Raw genomic sequence first — 16,378 nt, forward strand, 5'->3', positions numbered from 1 at the left:
AACGTGATTAACGTTGTAACAGAGGTGAGACCGAGGAGTTCTGGGCAAATGATACCAATATTGGGGGTTTCCTGACTTTTATTTATCTTATGTCTGTAAGATTTTATTCCTCTGTAAAAAAATGGTGTTGAATTAATATCTATTGAACTGAAATTTAAAGGTAGGCTAGGCTTGAGATATTAATATGAAATGGAAAATAAAATAACAATAATTTAACAAATAAAAATAGTAAACAAAGGTGCTGCATGGTTTAAAAGACCATAGCTTAAGGAAAGAACTGTTAAAAAAGCTTAACTTATTTTGGAGCACCGGGCTTCCTCAGTAGCTCAGAGGTAAAGAATCCGCCTGCAATGCAGGGGTTGCAGGAGAAGAGGGTTCAATCCCTGGGTTGGGAAGATCCCTGGAGAAGGGTATGGCAACCCAGTCTGGTATTCTGCCTGGAGAATTCCATGTACAGAGAAGCCTGGTGGGCTACACAGTTCATAGGGTTGCAAAGAGTAGGACAAGACTGAAGTGACTTAGCACAAGGAATATAACAAAGCCCTTGCATTTTTATAGATTTTACTAAAGGTCGAGGCCCTCTCTCTGAAGTAGATGTGTTAACTTTGGGATCAACAAAGGAGGACTCCCCCACTTTTTTAAGGGTCAGAATTTAAATTTATGCAACAACCATATTCATTCATCTCTAAGATTCAAACTGTAAATTCAAAATCCAGCAATTATCTGAACTATGCTTATAATTCACCTGTTTCTTGCTGCTTCCAGCTGTTCTGCTGGACTTTTGGGGTGTCATGTTACCATTAATGTTGCCATTAATCTGGATTAAGGGTTCCTTGGAAAATTTCCTATTGCAATTAATCTACAAATTGAGAATAATATCTGATTTTCTTGTCTTACAGGGTTGTCTTAAGAGGAAACAAAATTGAATATATACAATAATTTTATTACTAAAATGCCTTAGATGATATGCTATATGCTGCTGCGTTGTTTGACCTGTACACAAACAAAAAAAGTGAGCTTTTTGGTTCTATTTGATGGAAATCTTCCACAGTCTATTATTTTATGTTATTCACACTTACATGAATTTATTTAAGACAAGCAACTTCAATTTTCTCTCTGTCGCTATACTTCTAAATTTTCAGAAAGTGCTTTCATTTTAATGGGCAAAAAAGCTACTATTTCCTCTTCTACGAAAAGCTCTTCAGTGACATAAAAGTTGTTGGCAACTTGTAAGACAGTGGAGAAACAGTCATACTAAATTGGGAGAATGGTTATGAGAAGTTTACCCGAGCAACAAGATCAATTCAGAAGCCTGATTCAAATAAAAATTCTAAGGTTTCACCCAGGTCCAGTGGATCAGATCCTGGTGAGGGTGGGCGAACTATAAGTTTGTATTTTTTACTTACTTATATATATAAAAAAAAAAACCCAAAACTAAGATCATGGCATCCAGTCCCATCACTTCATGGCAAATAGAAGGGGAAAAAAATGGAAACAGTGATGGATTTTCTTTTCTTGGGCTCCAAAGTCACTGTGGATGGTGACTGCAGCCATGAAATTAAAAGATGCTTGCTTCTTGGAAGAAAAGCTATGACAAATTTAGACAGCATATTAAAATGCAGAGTCATCACTTTGCCAACAAAGGTCCATATGGTCAAAGCTATGTTTTTTTCCAGTAGTCATGTATGGATATGAGAGTTGGACCTTAAAGAGTCAAAGAATTGATGCTTTCAAATTGTGATGCTAGAGAAGACTCTTCAAAGTCCCTTGGACTGCAAGGAGATCAAACCAGTCAGTCCTAAAGGAAATCAACCTTGAATATTCATTGGAAGGACTGATGCTGAATCTGAAGCTCCAATGCTTTGGCTACTTGATGAGAAGAGCCAACTCATTGGAAAAGACCCTGATGCTGGGAAAAACTGAAGGCAAAAGGAGAAAGGGGCGACAGAGTTATGAGATGGTTAGATAGCATCACCAAATTAATGACATGAATGTGAACAAACTCCAGGAGATGGTAGAGGACAGAAGGGCCTGGTGTGTTGCAGTCTATGGAATCACGGAGACAGACACAACAGCAACTGAATCACAACAATAGTACAGCTTATTTATTTATTTTTAGTTTTTGGTTGTGCTGGGTCTTCTTTGCTGCACAGGCTTTCTCTAGTTGCAGAGAGTAGAGGTCACTCTTCCTTGCAGTGTGCGGGATTCTCACTGCGGTGGCCTCTCTTATTGCGAAGCACAGGTACTAGAGCATTCGGGCTTCAGTATTTGTGGCTCCCGGGCTCTAGAGCACAGGCTTAGTCGCTCCATGGCATGTGGAATCTTCCCAGACCAGAGACTGAACCTGTGTTTCTCTGTGCCACCAGGAAAGTCCCGAAAGTTTGCATTTCAATCAGGTTCCCTGTCTGGTTCTTAGATGCTTTAGAGTTTGAAGACCAGGACTGTAGGCTCAGATATTTACATTGCCTACTCTCAGCAATACTGTGGGGACAGCTGTGGTGTGTGGGCATCCAGGTGGTGGCTTCCAAGTGTAGTCAGAGGCTTGGAAACTGTGCCCTGGCCTTTTGGAAGGGCCTCTTGCCCCCCAACCCCAGTCAAATACAATAGCTCTGCTTTTGTCTGTTTTACACACCAGGGTTTCCTCAGAGGGTTATATTGCTAAAATCGAGTCTGAAAATCACTGGTGAAAGGCATTGAAATTAGCACCTCAGAAGACCTGGGTGCTTGCGTTTTTCTTGGCACCTGCCATCTGATGTTATTTATGCTTGTAGATAAACTTCACTATCTTCATTTGAAACACAGTCATAATCTTGGGTCTACCTAACGGGTGATGGTGGGGATCCAATCAGATAACACAAAGTATCTGAAACTAGGAATGATTATTAACAGGTATTGTTATTGTAACTAGGGACAGCATGTGGTTGAGTATAAGAATGGATATATTTTAACTCTTCTAGGAGTATGTCAGGATAGACTGGTGGAATTCATTTTTGCCCAACATAAGATTGCACTCAAACATTCCAACTTAATAAAGGGCTTTTGGAGGAAGGAGGGGAGGAAGAGGAGAAAAAAAGAGCAAAACTCACCGACACAAATGCTTGAGATTTGGTTTCGTTCAACTGAAGCTGCAATTTCTTTTCATTGTCATAGACTCCATAAAGTCTCTTGGACCAGGTCTGAGGTACTCTGCTCTTGAATTTTAATGAACTATATAAAGCGAATATCCTTTGTAAATCTAGGACCAGGCAGCTGCAGTTGTAGAAGATGACACCGAGTTCTTTCATCTGTGAAATTAAAATCGAGAGCATCAATGCCATATACATGCGATGGTGTTATTCTTAGACAAAAAAAATGCACAAAAATGCAGAAACAGTGATTTTTTCTTGTAGTTGCTATACTATAACAACTATATATGTGTATCCACACACACACACATATGTATATATATATATATATATATACACATATGTGTACATATGTATATATACTGCATTTGTAAGTATGTAGATATAGTCATATTATGGTATACAGAAATGATGTGTCATTAAAATGCTTAAATATTTGAGAAGTTTTGCCTGGTTTTGCATTTGAGCTCTTTTTAAAAAAGATACATTTATTTATTTTTTTTGGCTGTGGTGAATCTTCATTGCTGCACATGGGCTTTCCTTAGTTGCAGCGAGCAGGGCTTACTCTTTATTACTGCGATCAGGCTTCCCATAGCAGTGGCTTCTTTTGTTGCAGAGCACAGACTCTAAGGCATGCCGGCTTCAGCAGATGCAGCTCTCAGGCTCTAGAGCACAGGCTCAGTAGTTGCGGAGCACAGGTTTAGTTGCTCCGAAGGATGTGGGATCTTCCTGGACCAGGGATTGAACTGGTGTCTCTTGCATTGCAAGGTGGATTCTTAACCACTGAACTACCAGGGAAGGCCTACATTTGGATTCTTATGGATAATTTTTCCATATTCATCAACACGTTTTATATCAGCTCTTCAGATTCTTTTCTTCAATATTAATTTTTTGGTATGAATCCTTAAATAATGCAGCAATATAAAGATCGACTTTCAGTTGCAGCACAACAAAATGGTTTAGATCATGGATTCTGGAGTCAGGCTGCCTGGAATTAGGTTCCAGCCCAACAACTTTCTGACTGTGTAACTTTGGACAAGATATTTAATCTCTCACCATAATTTTCTTCTTCCATAAAAAGGAGATAATATTATTTATTTCATACAATTGCTATGATACATAACATGGTTACTATGTTTTTATGGGCTTAGAATAGTGCCTATCATACGGTCAAAGTGTGAAGTCGCTCAGTCATGTCCGACTCTTTGTGACCCCGTGGACTATAGCCCTCCAGGCTCCTCCATCCATGCGATTCTCCAGGCAAGAATACTGGAGTGGGTTGCCATTTCCTTCTCCAGGGGATCTTCCCGACAACCACTTAAAATACATTAGCAATTATTATTCTTATTAAGACTGCACAAGCCTCAAGAGTAAGAGGGGCTACCCTGGTAGCCTCAGCTGGTAAAGAATCCACCTGCAATGCAGGAGACCCTGGTTTGATTCCTGGGTTGGGAAGATCTGCTGGAGAAAGGGTAGCCTACCCCACACTCCAGTATTCTTGGGTTTCCCATGTGGCTCAGCTGGTAAAGAATCCGCCTGCAATGCAGGAGACCTGGATTCGATCCCTGAGTTGGAAAGATCCTCTGGAGAATGGAACAGCTACCTACTCCAGTATTCTGGCCTGGAGAATTCCATGGACTGTATAGTCCATGGGGTCAACAAAGAGTCGGACACGACTGAGTGACTTTCACCTTCAAGAGTAAGAGACCAATAGGATCTTGCAACAAAGAAATCATAGTGTGATGCATCTGCAAGCCAATGTGCCAAACATTGCTGTTGACAGGGTTTCCCAGGTAGTACAGAGGTAAAGAATTCGCCTGCCAATACAAGAGATGCAGGTTCGATCCCTGGGCTGGAAAGATCCTCTGGAGGACGAAATGGCAATCCACCCCAGTATTCTTGCCTGGGACGGAGGATTCTGGTGGGCTACAGTCCATAGAGTCACAGGCAGTTAGACACAACTAAGCAACTGAGCATGCATGGACGTCTAGAATGTAATTGAGAAAGAAAAAGAAAAAAAAAGACCTCTCTGTAATCCTGTGTGAACACTGACAAAGCATGAACATTGTCCAAGCACAGAAATGACCGAAGAGCCCCATCCTAGTTGATATAGGTGACAGTTGCTTCTTTTACCTTAATTCATCCCCTTCCATAACTGATGGCTTAGTAAAACACCTAATCACAAAGTTGTTCTTTTTCCAATAGCATCCAATCCTGAGCTTTCTTATACCATATTCACTGCTTCCTTATACCTTCCCTTGCAAAACCTTGTACAAAGTCCAAACCCCATAAGACTTATAGTCTTTCCTAAATTCATCTTCCTTACACCCTGCAAGTGGCCATAGTGTCACTCTATCTCCCTGAAACAAGCAACTTGCTCATCTCCAGCATGCAGTCTGGTTTTTGGCTTGAGGGCAATGACACCTCCTTATCTCCAGAACATGCACATCACAGAGTTATGAGTGCTGGAAGCAGACAAGTTACTGCAGTAAGCACAGTGCCCAGCACTCAATGTGTGTTGGCTGCTGTTCTTCTATCCTAAGTCACACTGTGGAGGGAGCACCAGAGAGTCAACACGGTTCCAGCTGAAACAGGAAGTGGCCCAGGAAGCAAAGCAGGAAGCATTTAGGGGGAATGAATGAATGAATGAAGGCAATAATGGTTGTACATAAGGGCATGCTGGGCACGACTTAGCGATTGAGCACGCACAAAGGCATAAAGAAAGGCTGCACTTGAGGAAGAGACTTTACCCTTAAAGCCTAAAGTCAAGTGGTGCTTCTGAAAATGTTCAGTGTTGCTGAAATCTGTATGTACCTTATGTTGGAATGCATACTACCACACATTTTAATCTGGAAATCTAATGAAGTAATTCTTTAAAAGCTAATGTAAAATCTAGAAACAAAAAATAAAAATGCTTATTTTAATGGTGTCATAATTATGAATGATGTTTGTCCCTTTAGGTATGATCAGATAGAGGGAAGTATATTTATAAACATTGTCAGCATTTATCATCCCCAGGGCTCCCCTTATGTACCATTTATCATCATCAACATGCAAGAGGTCACTGTCTCTCTGTGCACTCTACTTAGATTTCCTCTAGCTGCTAATATTTCCAGTGGCTGCATTCTAAACAAAGATTAAGTGTTCCTTTCCCCCTGTTGTGTAAGCTGCTTTTTGTGAGCTTTTCTCTGCAATGTCTGACATCATTTTGCTGTGACTACATTACAGCTTCAAAATTCAAAGGCAATGAAACAAGCCAAGATTTGCCCTCTCGGGATATAAAGAGAACTTGACCTCTGTTTATTGTCCTCTCAATCTTAGAATAACTCAAACCCATTTCTAAATATATGTATTTGATTTAGGCTGGTATCAAGTGAAGATGGGGAAAAAAAGAAATTGGGCTTTTGTTTTGGAGATCTTTCAGTCAGAGCCAAAATTCAGGACAGGTTTATGAACAGACATTTCTAAAATGCTGGCAGAGGGGAAAATAACAAAGATTAGGCTTCTGAAGAGCTTTTATGTCCAGATTATCAAAGGAACAAAAAGTTAAACTGAGAGATTCTTTGACTGATCAGTGGAGGTACTCTGATGGGCTGCCCTGACTTTTCAGTTCAATCACACAACTGATGGTTGATTGAATGGCCCAACTGTTTGAGTAAAACTACCTTGAAAAAGCTGGAGATTTCTCAGCTAATAATTCTTTGGAAGATAGTTATTCTTGGGAGGAGACTGATTCTCTTTTCCACAAAGTAGGAATGTGTTAGTGATCAACTCATAGAGCTCAGAAAGGTTTAGGGCCTCAAATGACCTGGAACACCCTGCCAAAAATCTCTTCTAAGGGTAATGATTTTATTTACAGCTTGAATTACATCAACGGTTCTCTTATGTCACTTGCACTAGGATATTATGGGAGGCCCTGCTGAAGTGTTTTTTTTTTTCTTTCATTTTTTAGGATCCAATGAGTAAATTTTATTTGCAGTTTAACAATGTAAGCAACACAAAATTTAGTTCTACCATTCCAAATTTATTGGGGCTTTCCCATAGGTTCTAATTATTTGTTTTTGTTTCCTTGTAAAAAAGATTCTTTTTCTGAAGTGTTTGAGTTTGAGACAATCCAGCAGATACTTACTGCTTAGGGAGAAATAACAGAAGAAGTACTAGTTTACTATAGTGCTTACTATGCTTCAGACACTGTTCTAAATGCTTTACAAGTCTTGTTGTTGTTGGTTAGTTGCTAAGTCATATCTGACTCTTTTGTGACCCCACGGACTGCCAGACTCCTCCCTCCATGAGATTTCCCAGGCAAGAACACTGCAGTGGGTTGCCATTTCCTTTTTCAGGGGATCTTTCCAACCCAGGGATCAAACATGAATCTCCTGCATTGCAGGCAGATTCTTTACTGCAGAGCCACCAGGGAATCCTTCACAAGTCTGCATTCATTTAAATTTCACAACAACTCATTGCACAGGTAAGAAAACTAAGGTTTGGAGAGATTAAGGGAAATGTCCAAACACACAGCTAATGAGCAGGGACTCTGAAAGTTTAGTTTAATATTTCATCGTTGGGAAGAATTGCTCTCAAAGAGGTACCAGAAGTTTCTTAAGGTGAGGGTTAAGTCCTGTTGTTTATGAGCGTGTCCTCTTTTTTTCTGCCTTGGAATTTCTACTTATATTCGTAGTCTCCATTTCAAAGCAAAATAGGAATTAGGGGAAAAGTAATTATACCAGAAAATCTCCATTTTCCTTTATTTTCTCAAAGTTAGTGGGAGGGAATTATGAAGGGAAATGCAGTGAGGGAAAAAAAAGAGAAACCTTTCCTATTTAGAGCATGAGAGGCAGTATAAAGGGAGACAGGCCTGGTTTAGTGGGTTTTATTGGTGACACAGACGCCAAAGCAGGCAGCTGATGGATGCTCTTGTCAGCAACATAAGGGTATGCATTAGCATCGTTCTTCACTGTAACTCAGAATAATTAATCCAAGTGAATTTAACCACAGCTCAATCTATCATTTATGGGTGTCTGGCTTGTTGTTTTCATGATCTTATAGAAATGTGAACCAGTATTTCTTTAATTTTCTTGACAAAGACAAAAGAAGTTGCAACACTGAGCAACTCTCAGGCATCTAGTTAGTGGTTGATTTATATTCTGAGTTACTGCAGGAAATTTAATTACTAGGAGCTCTAACTCGATTTTGTTTCTGCCCTCAAGGTGAAATTTTTGTTACTGGGGATGGAAAATAAAGAATTGAATCTTAGCAGCTCAACACAGCCTCCTGCTCAGAAATGTGCTCTTTGGCCCCTTCACTTCCACAGTGGGTGGTCCATACCACTTAACTTCCTGATGTCTTGTTTTCTTTGTTACCAAGTGGGAATAAAAATGCTTGCCAGTAGGAACATGACTAATTGAAAAAAGGAGAATGTAAAAACCTTAGAGAACAGCTAGTTCAACCTTATTTCAAAATTAAGGAAACTGAGATCCCTAAAGGGGAAGTGACTCGCAAGATCACAGAATAATGTCCTCCGACTTCAGTCCTGGCTCTTTCTCCTGACAACGCTGTGCAGATACCTCACAGAGTTCCTTCACAGTGTAGACGAAGAATACTGTCTGCCATGCAAGGAAACCAACGATGCTACTTTCCAAAGTACCACTATTCATTTGCCATCTCTGACTTTGGCTATAAGGAACTCACACATCAATTTCTTGTCTGCAATCATCCCAGACTGTTCACCCCAAGGGGTTTCTGCATGGAGAAAAACTGGCGCTAGATACTTAAGGTACCTATCAAAGGAATCATTTTAATAAGGCCGAATCATTTCAATCTTTCTATACATTGGAAAGCACAACCTCATTAACTTGAGATGTTTGTTTTTTCTTTCAGTTCAGTTCAGTTCAGTTCAGTCGCTCGGTCATGTCTGACTCTTTGCAACCCGATGAATCGCAGCATGCCAGGCCTCCCTGTCCATCACCAGCTCCCGGAGTTCACTCAGACTCGCGGCCATCGAGTCAGTGATGCCATTCAGCCATCTCATCCTCTGTCATCCCCTCCTCCTCCTGCCCCCAGTTCCTCCAAGCATCAGGGTCTTTTCCAATGAGTCAACTCTTTGCATCAGGTGGCCAAAGTACTGGAGCTTCAGCTTTAGCATCATTCCTTCCAAAGAAATCCCAGGGTTGATCTCCTTCAGAATGGACTGGTTGGATCTCCTTGCAGTCCAAGGGACTCTCAAGAGTCTTTTCCAACACCACAGTTCAAAAGCATCAATTCTTCAGCGCTCAGCCTTCTTCACAGTCCAACTCACATCCATACATGATCACTGGAAAAACCATAGCCTTGACTAGACGGACCTTAGTTGGCAAAGTAATCTTTTGATGCAAAACTACCTGGTTTGTTTTTGCAAAACTCCTATATATCCTGGCTCCTCCCCTACATCTCAGAGCTATTTGAGAGCCTGCCTCCCAGGCTTGAGTCTTCAGTATTTCCATCTAATAAAATGTAATTCTCAACTTCTAGGTTGTGTATTTTTTGTCCCCTAACAGTAGGATTGGAGAAGGCAATGGCAACCCACTCCAGTGTTCTTGCCTGGAGAATCCCAGGGACGGGGGAGCCTTGTGGGCTGCCGTCTCTGGGGTCGCACAGAGTCAGACATGACTGAAGTGACTTAGCAACAGTAGGATGAATCAAGGGTTTTGCTTTTTCCTTTCCTTCCCTCCCATTTCTCCCTCCCTCCCTTCCTTCTTTTTGTCAATGCATCATCTTTTATAAGAGTCTGAAAACTTTCCAAAGTACCACTATTCTTTTGGCATCTTTAACTTTTGTCTGTAAGGAATTCACACATCAATTTCTTGGCTTTATCTGGTCAAAGGAAAATCAATAGATAAAACAGTGACCAGAGAATGATAATGGGAGGAATTTTAAAAGAATGGGGTTAAGAGTGGAATAGGAGGAAACAAATTGGAAACACATTTCAGTTATTCTTTGGAGTACTTTAATTTTATCCTGCTTCTTTAGAAGAGTTGAAAAATGATTCCAAAATGTTACCACAGCTCCTCCTATCATCCCTGTTTTCTCTCTTCTCTTCTTAGTGAGCAGTGAGGAAGCTGAGATCATGCCACTTTCAGTTCATTTTATTTGATCCCTTTTTCATATGTTGGGCCAGACCCAAGTGACTGTGTTTGCCTTTCAAGCTTGTACAATGAACACCTGGCCACACATATGTACTAGGATGCTAATTAACATCAATGCGAATTTCACCCATTACCTTCTTATTCATGCAAAGATGAAATACTTAAGCAAACTGTAGATGGAGAGAAACTCCTTTTTAAAAAAACAGAAACCCCACCAAATGTATAAATCTCATGCTACTCTTTTGCAACCAAGTCATCTAATTGTGGGAAAAAGGGGCAAGTGGACAGTCCTTAGTAGGTTACATTTTTATATAATCTAACAAACTCTTTCGGTACTCACAGTCTGCTTTAAGACCTTGAAGTATAGAAAAGCTCTGAAATTTTTCAAAACAAAAAAAGGATTCCCCTGTCGTTCCAGAGATGTTTTTGCCTCCATTCTGTTCCCTTCCTCCTGATTCATTTCTTGGCAGCTCAGAGCACAGTTCTTTGGGTTCCTCCCATTAAGTAATTCCTTCATGGGCAGCACTGTGACACTTTACTAACACCAAAGTGGCAGAGCAACCAGGGTGGGAGGCTACCTAGCTTTTAAATGAAATGCTATACCTATATACTCAACCCCAATGGTTCTCATCTCTTCTCTGTCCGTGGAGCTCTAGAAACATCTCAGAATGGTAAAAAGAAACTGTTCTGCCACCATTGGGCTGGCTGGCAACCCTGAGTACAATGGCCAGCCAGTCAGGGTGATTATTGCGTTAGTGCATAGAGCAAGGACTTGGGCTTGGATTCTGGTTCTCACAACCTTCTCCACTGTGACTCAGGGCAAGTTGCTTAACCTTTTGTGTGAGTAGCTCACCCATTCCTTAATCTCTCTGTCAAGTGGGGATGATAATAATGCTCATAAGATTGCTGCAATGATTAAACAAAAATCTGTTTAGGACAATGTCCCCCACGTAAAATAACACAAGTGGGAGAATAGAAGGACCTGATCAACCATGAATGTGCTCTGTGAGCATGTTAAAAAATGCAGCAGAGCCACTGGGACACCAAATACCAATGGCAGATAAAACAGGTCAGTAAGAGTAATCTGATGGAAACAAATGAAAGTAATGTCACTGAGTGTGAAAATAAATTAATAAATAGATAGGTAGATAAATAAATAAAAATTTAAAAGGTCAGATTTTTTTTTCCAACTTCAAAATTCTTATTTGGACCTAAAATAAAAGCTAAATTACTCAATTCTTTCCACATGTTTTTGGGTTACTAAGACATGGCTGTCATAAATAATTCAGAAGAAAGAAATGTCTAAGGGCAATTATAGCAAAGAAAACAGTCTGGCAACCAAACATTACCAGAAAGGTGTGTTTGTCCCTGTATAATATAAAATAATAAATTTCTCCGGTCTTACAAGCAATGCAATTTTTATAAAATAGTGCCTGCTTAGTCAGTTCACAGACTGGTATCCAGACTTTATAAATAATTCAGTTCAATTCAGTAATTAAAAATTGAGCATGTCTGATGTATAACTGTGTGCATGGGTGGGCTGGGGTGTGAAGGAGTGGTGGTAGTTAGGAGAGCACAAAAACAAGCTATAAATCAATGTAGAATCTGCAAACTGCTTAAGGGAAATATCACCCACATTTTGGAAGATTCATATAAGAGAGAGAGAGAGATTGCATTTAGAAGGGGTTTTAACCTCTGGATCACGAGGGAGTTCAGCAGGTGTGAAGCCTGCATATCTGCAGGTTTATAAGGAGAATTTTCATAGGTTTTGGCCAAATCCTCTGTGATTAAAATGGCTAATAGCTTGAGCGGCAGATGACTGCCAAATTAGATGGATGTGAAATGGCCTCATGGGGGTAGAGAATTGGAAAAAGATCTTGAAACAAAAGTTTCAACAAGTAGAGCTGGGAGGACAAACCTGGCAGAATAGAGGGCATGAACAAAGGCAGGGAGGTAAGAAATGTCAGGAGCATAAGCTCAGAGAGAATGAGTGGTGGGAGGGAAAGTTCTGGTAAGTGAAAGGCTGGTATATTACGGAGTGTGGGCCCATCACCCTACATGTTAGAGGTCAGAAACCCAACTGCCTGGGCATCAGAACAAACATGTGATGCAAATGCATGTAAAACCTTATGAACAGAGGAGATTGAAGCTGACCTAGGGAGTGTATGCCTTGCATGATGACATCAAATTTTATTTTTTATTATTTCTGGCTAGCCCCAAAATATTAGCCGGCTGAGTTGGCCCTCTGGCCACCAGTTTGGGAATTGTACTTGGAATGTTAATGGAGTGAAGTGTCACCACCCAGTTCCTCTGACACTGAATAGGTGGGAAAGAAACAAAGAAACAAGAAGCAGGGCCTGGAAGAGATGCTGAAGTCCCGAACCACAGAAATAGGAGGTCACTGTTGCAGGACCTGAGAGGATCATTTATTAAATGTGTGGGGATAGGGAATGGAAAGAGACAGAGCTGACTCCTGGGTTTCTGAAGCGGGTGACTAGAACAAACAATAAACGGAGCAAATCTGACTGCAGACCTTGTGAGTCTGAAGTTCATTTGTGAAATTCAATTGGTGAAAAGAGTTAACATTTATTGAGGTCTTACTGCTTTATAAACTTTAGTTTTATTAACTCCCTCAGTCTTCAGAACAACCAAGTCAGGTGAGCATTATCATTGTCTCCTTTAACACAAAGGGGGACTGAGGCACAGAACAATTAAGGCCAGAAACTTGGTAAGGAGTGTGATCAGAATCTGGGCACAATCAGTGCAGCTCCAGGATCCACACTCTAAACCACGAAGCTCTCGATGGTGGTTCAGTGGGTTGGTAACTCTGAATCTGAGCCGGTGGCATAAATTGGTGAACCGATATCACAGAAATGTGGATGCCACTACAAGAGCAGATGATTATTGCAGGAAGAATAGGTGGGCTGTTCAGAATGGATTATGAGTGCGTTTGTCTTTCTCACTGTCCCTTCTCAAGAGCAACGTTGACTGCTATATTTGCAGTGCCTAGTACATAACAGATTTTTGATAAGTATTTCTTAAATGAATGAATGGATGAATGAGATCACAGGGAACACCATTAATTAAGGGAAAAACTCAGTATTTAGGAACCCCTAACAGGAGACAACAAAGGACCAGTCAAAAAGGCAGGAGAGGGACTTAAAGAATTCAGTGTCACAGAAGAGAAATTTTGGAAAAACTAAAAAACTGAGGGGGATTTCAAGAAGGAAGAAATGAACAAGGTCCATGAGCAAAGAGGTGTGCTGAAGCATTTTTTTGGTTGATGTTGGCAGTTACAAAATCTTTCCCCTTAGACCTTTGCCAATTTCTTAAGTATGTTTAGGAAAGTTTTCTGTTTCTCTGTCTTTCTTAAAGGAAGGCGGGCAGGAGATAGTTCAGCAGGGAGTGGATAGGAAGTAAAGAGTCTTCGATGAATTTCTCAATCAAGCCAGGACTCAACTAGCATTCTCAGTGCTGCTTACTAAGCCCAGGAGTGAGCAACGAGGCTGGAAGTGTGTGTGAGTAAGGAAGGAATTAGCTTCTTTTTTGTGCCTTGTTTCTCTTTCTTCACAGTTAAGTTTTTTTTTCTTCTTCCTGCCATTAAACATTTCTATTCACTCAGTTTTTAATAGTTCAATAGATTTCACTTTTTGGTTACAAATGGCCTTTTTACTTGTAAATTAGAATTGACATTAATAAAAAGGTAATATAACTAGTATAATGCCTGAACATTTAAATGAAAGGGCAGAGTAATTTTTCTATTTTTGAGACATTGTATTTATGCAAATACAGACAATATAGTAGTGAATAAATCCATTTCTTCATTATTTAAAAATTCTACTTTGATTTTTATAGGAGAAATGGCTTCAATTTCTTCTTCTCAGATAATTTTAGATTTTTTTTTCTACAACATGCACTTAAATTTTTTTGGAATGTGGCAATTTTATAAGCATTAAGAGGAAGGAACACAAGGCTTTTTTCTCTAGTTATCTTTTGTGATATAGAAAAATAGTGATCTTACATACATATTAAAAGGCTCCTATGTTAAAATGACAGCATGAAACATAGAACATAATTTATGGGTAAGAAACATACAGCATCATTTATACAAGCAGCTCATCAATATTCACTGAGGTGACTCAAGTTTAGCACATGTACAACAGAATGTTGAAAAACAGCCATGCTTTATACTATTACTGGTTTTGTTTTCTCCTTAGGAATCATGGATCTACAAGAAGTCTGTTCTAAAATTTTATGCTTCAACAACCAGACTACACTGCATTACTAAATATTTACAAATAGTTTTTGAAGACAATACTATTATAAAATCACAGGTTTTAAAAAATTTATTTTTCAGACTTCCCTGGTGGTACAGTGGATAAGACTCTGCCTACCAATACAGGAGACACAGGTTCGATTCCTGGTCCAGGAAGATTCCACATGCCACAGAACAACTAAGCCCATGGTCCACAACTACTGAGTCTGTGTGCCACAAGTACTGAAGCCTGTATGCCTACAGCCTGTGCTCCACACAAGAGAAGCTACTGCGATGAGAAACCCATGGACCACAATGAAAACTAGCTCCCACTTGCCACAACTAGAGAAAACTTGCATAAAGCAAGGAAGACCCAGGACAGCCAATAAATAAATAAATATTTTAAAAATTACTTTTCATTTTCATTAATGTACTGTGTACCTGTAGTAAAATTCACCTCTTTAAGCATAGAGCTCTTTTTTAAAAATTCAAGTATAGTTGCTTTACAATGTTTTGTTAATTTCTGCCACACAGCAAAGTGATTCAGTTCTCTCTCTCTCTCTCTCTCTATATATATATATATATATATATATACACACATACATTCTAATATTTTTTCTATTATGGTTTATCACAAGATATTGAATATAGTTCCCTGTGCTATACAGTAGAACCTTGCTGTTTATCCATTCTATATATACTATTATAGTTTGCATCTGCTAATCCCAAACTCCCCCTCCACCCCTCCCCCACTCCCCCTTCCCCTCGGCAATAAGTTTGCTCTCTATTACCAAAAGTCTGTTTTCTGTTTTGTAGACAGGTTCATTTGTGTCATATTTTAGATTCCACATATAAGTGATATCACATGATATTTTTATTTCTCTTTCTGACTTACTTCACTTAGTATAATAATCTTTAGGTCCATCCATTGCTGCTGCAAGTAGTATCATTTCATTCTATTATGGCTGAGTCGTACTCCATTGTGTATATGTGGGCTTGTCTGGTGGCTCAGATGGTAAAGAATCTGGCTGCAATGCAGAAGATGGCGGTTCGATCCCTGGATCGGGAAGATCCCCTGGAGAAGGGAATGGCAGCTCATTCTAGTATTCTTGCCTGGAGAATTCCAAGGACACAGGAGGCTGGTAGTCCAAGGGGCCACAAAGAGTTAGACACAACTGAACAACTAACCACTTGTGAAGTCAAGTGGGCCTTAGGAAGCATCACTACAAACAAAGCTAGTGGAGGTGATGGAATTCCAGTTGAGCTCTTTCAAATCCTGAAAGATGATGCTATGGAAGTGCTGCACTCAATATGCCAGCAAATTTGGAAAACTCAGCAGTGGCCACAGGACTGGAAAAGGTCAGTTTTCATTCCAATCCCAAAGAAAGACAATGCCAAAGAATGCTCCAACTACTGCACAATTGCACTCATCTCACATGCTAGTAAAGTAATGCTCAAAATTCTCCAAGCCAGGCTTCAGCATTACGTGAACCATGAACTTCCAGTTCAAGCTGGTTTTAGAAAAGGCAGAGGAACCAGAGATCAAATTGCCAACATCCACTGAATCGTGGAAAAAGCAAGAGAGTTCCAGAAAAACATCTATTTCTGCTTTATTGACTATGCCAAAGCCTTTGACTGTGTGGATCACAATAAACTGGAAAATTCTGAAAGAGATGGGAATACCAAACCACCTGACCTGCCTCTTGAGAAACCTATATGAAGATCAGGAAGCAACAGTTAGACTGGACATGGAACAACAGACTGGTTCCAAATAGGAAAAGGAGTATGTCAAGTCTGTATATTGTCACCCTGCTTATTTAACTTCTATGCAGAGTACATGATGAGAAACGCTGGTCTGGAAGAAGCACAAGCTGGAA

At 40.0% G+C, this 16,378-nt stretch overlaps 1 protein-coding gene across 1 annotated transcript in view; it reads right to left on the reverse strand.

Moving 5' to 3' along the window:
- Positions 1-16,378, reverse strand: part of PLD5 (phospholipase D family member 5) — a 313,562-nt gene that overhangs the window by 25,963 nt on the left and 271,221 nt on the right. Inside the window, exon 6 of the mRNA XM_040263578.1 lies at positions 3,087-3,284. Coding sequence (XP_040119512.1) covers positions 3,087-3,284 — 198 coding nt within the window. The remainder of the gene's footprint in view (positions 1-3,086; positions 3,285-16,378) is intronic.

Source organism: Oryx dammah, unplaced genomic scaffold (genome assembly GCF_014754425.2).
Source record: "Oryx dammah isolate SB20612 unplaced genomic scaffold, SCBI_Odam_1.1 HiC_scaffold_21, whole genome shotgun sequence".
Taxonomy (NCBI): Eukaryota; Metazoa; Chordata; class Mammalia; order Artiodactyla; family Bovidae; genus Oryx; species Oryx dammah.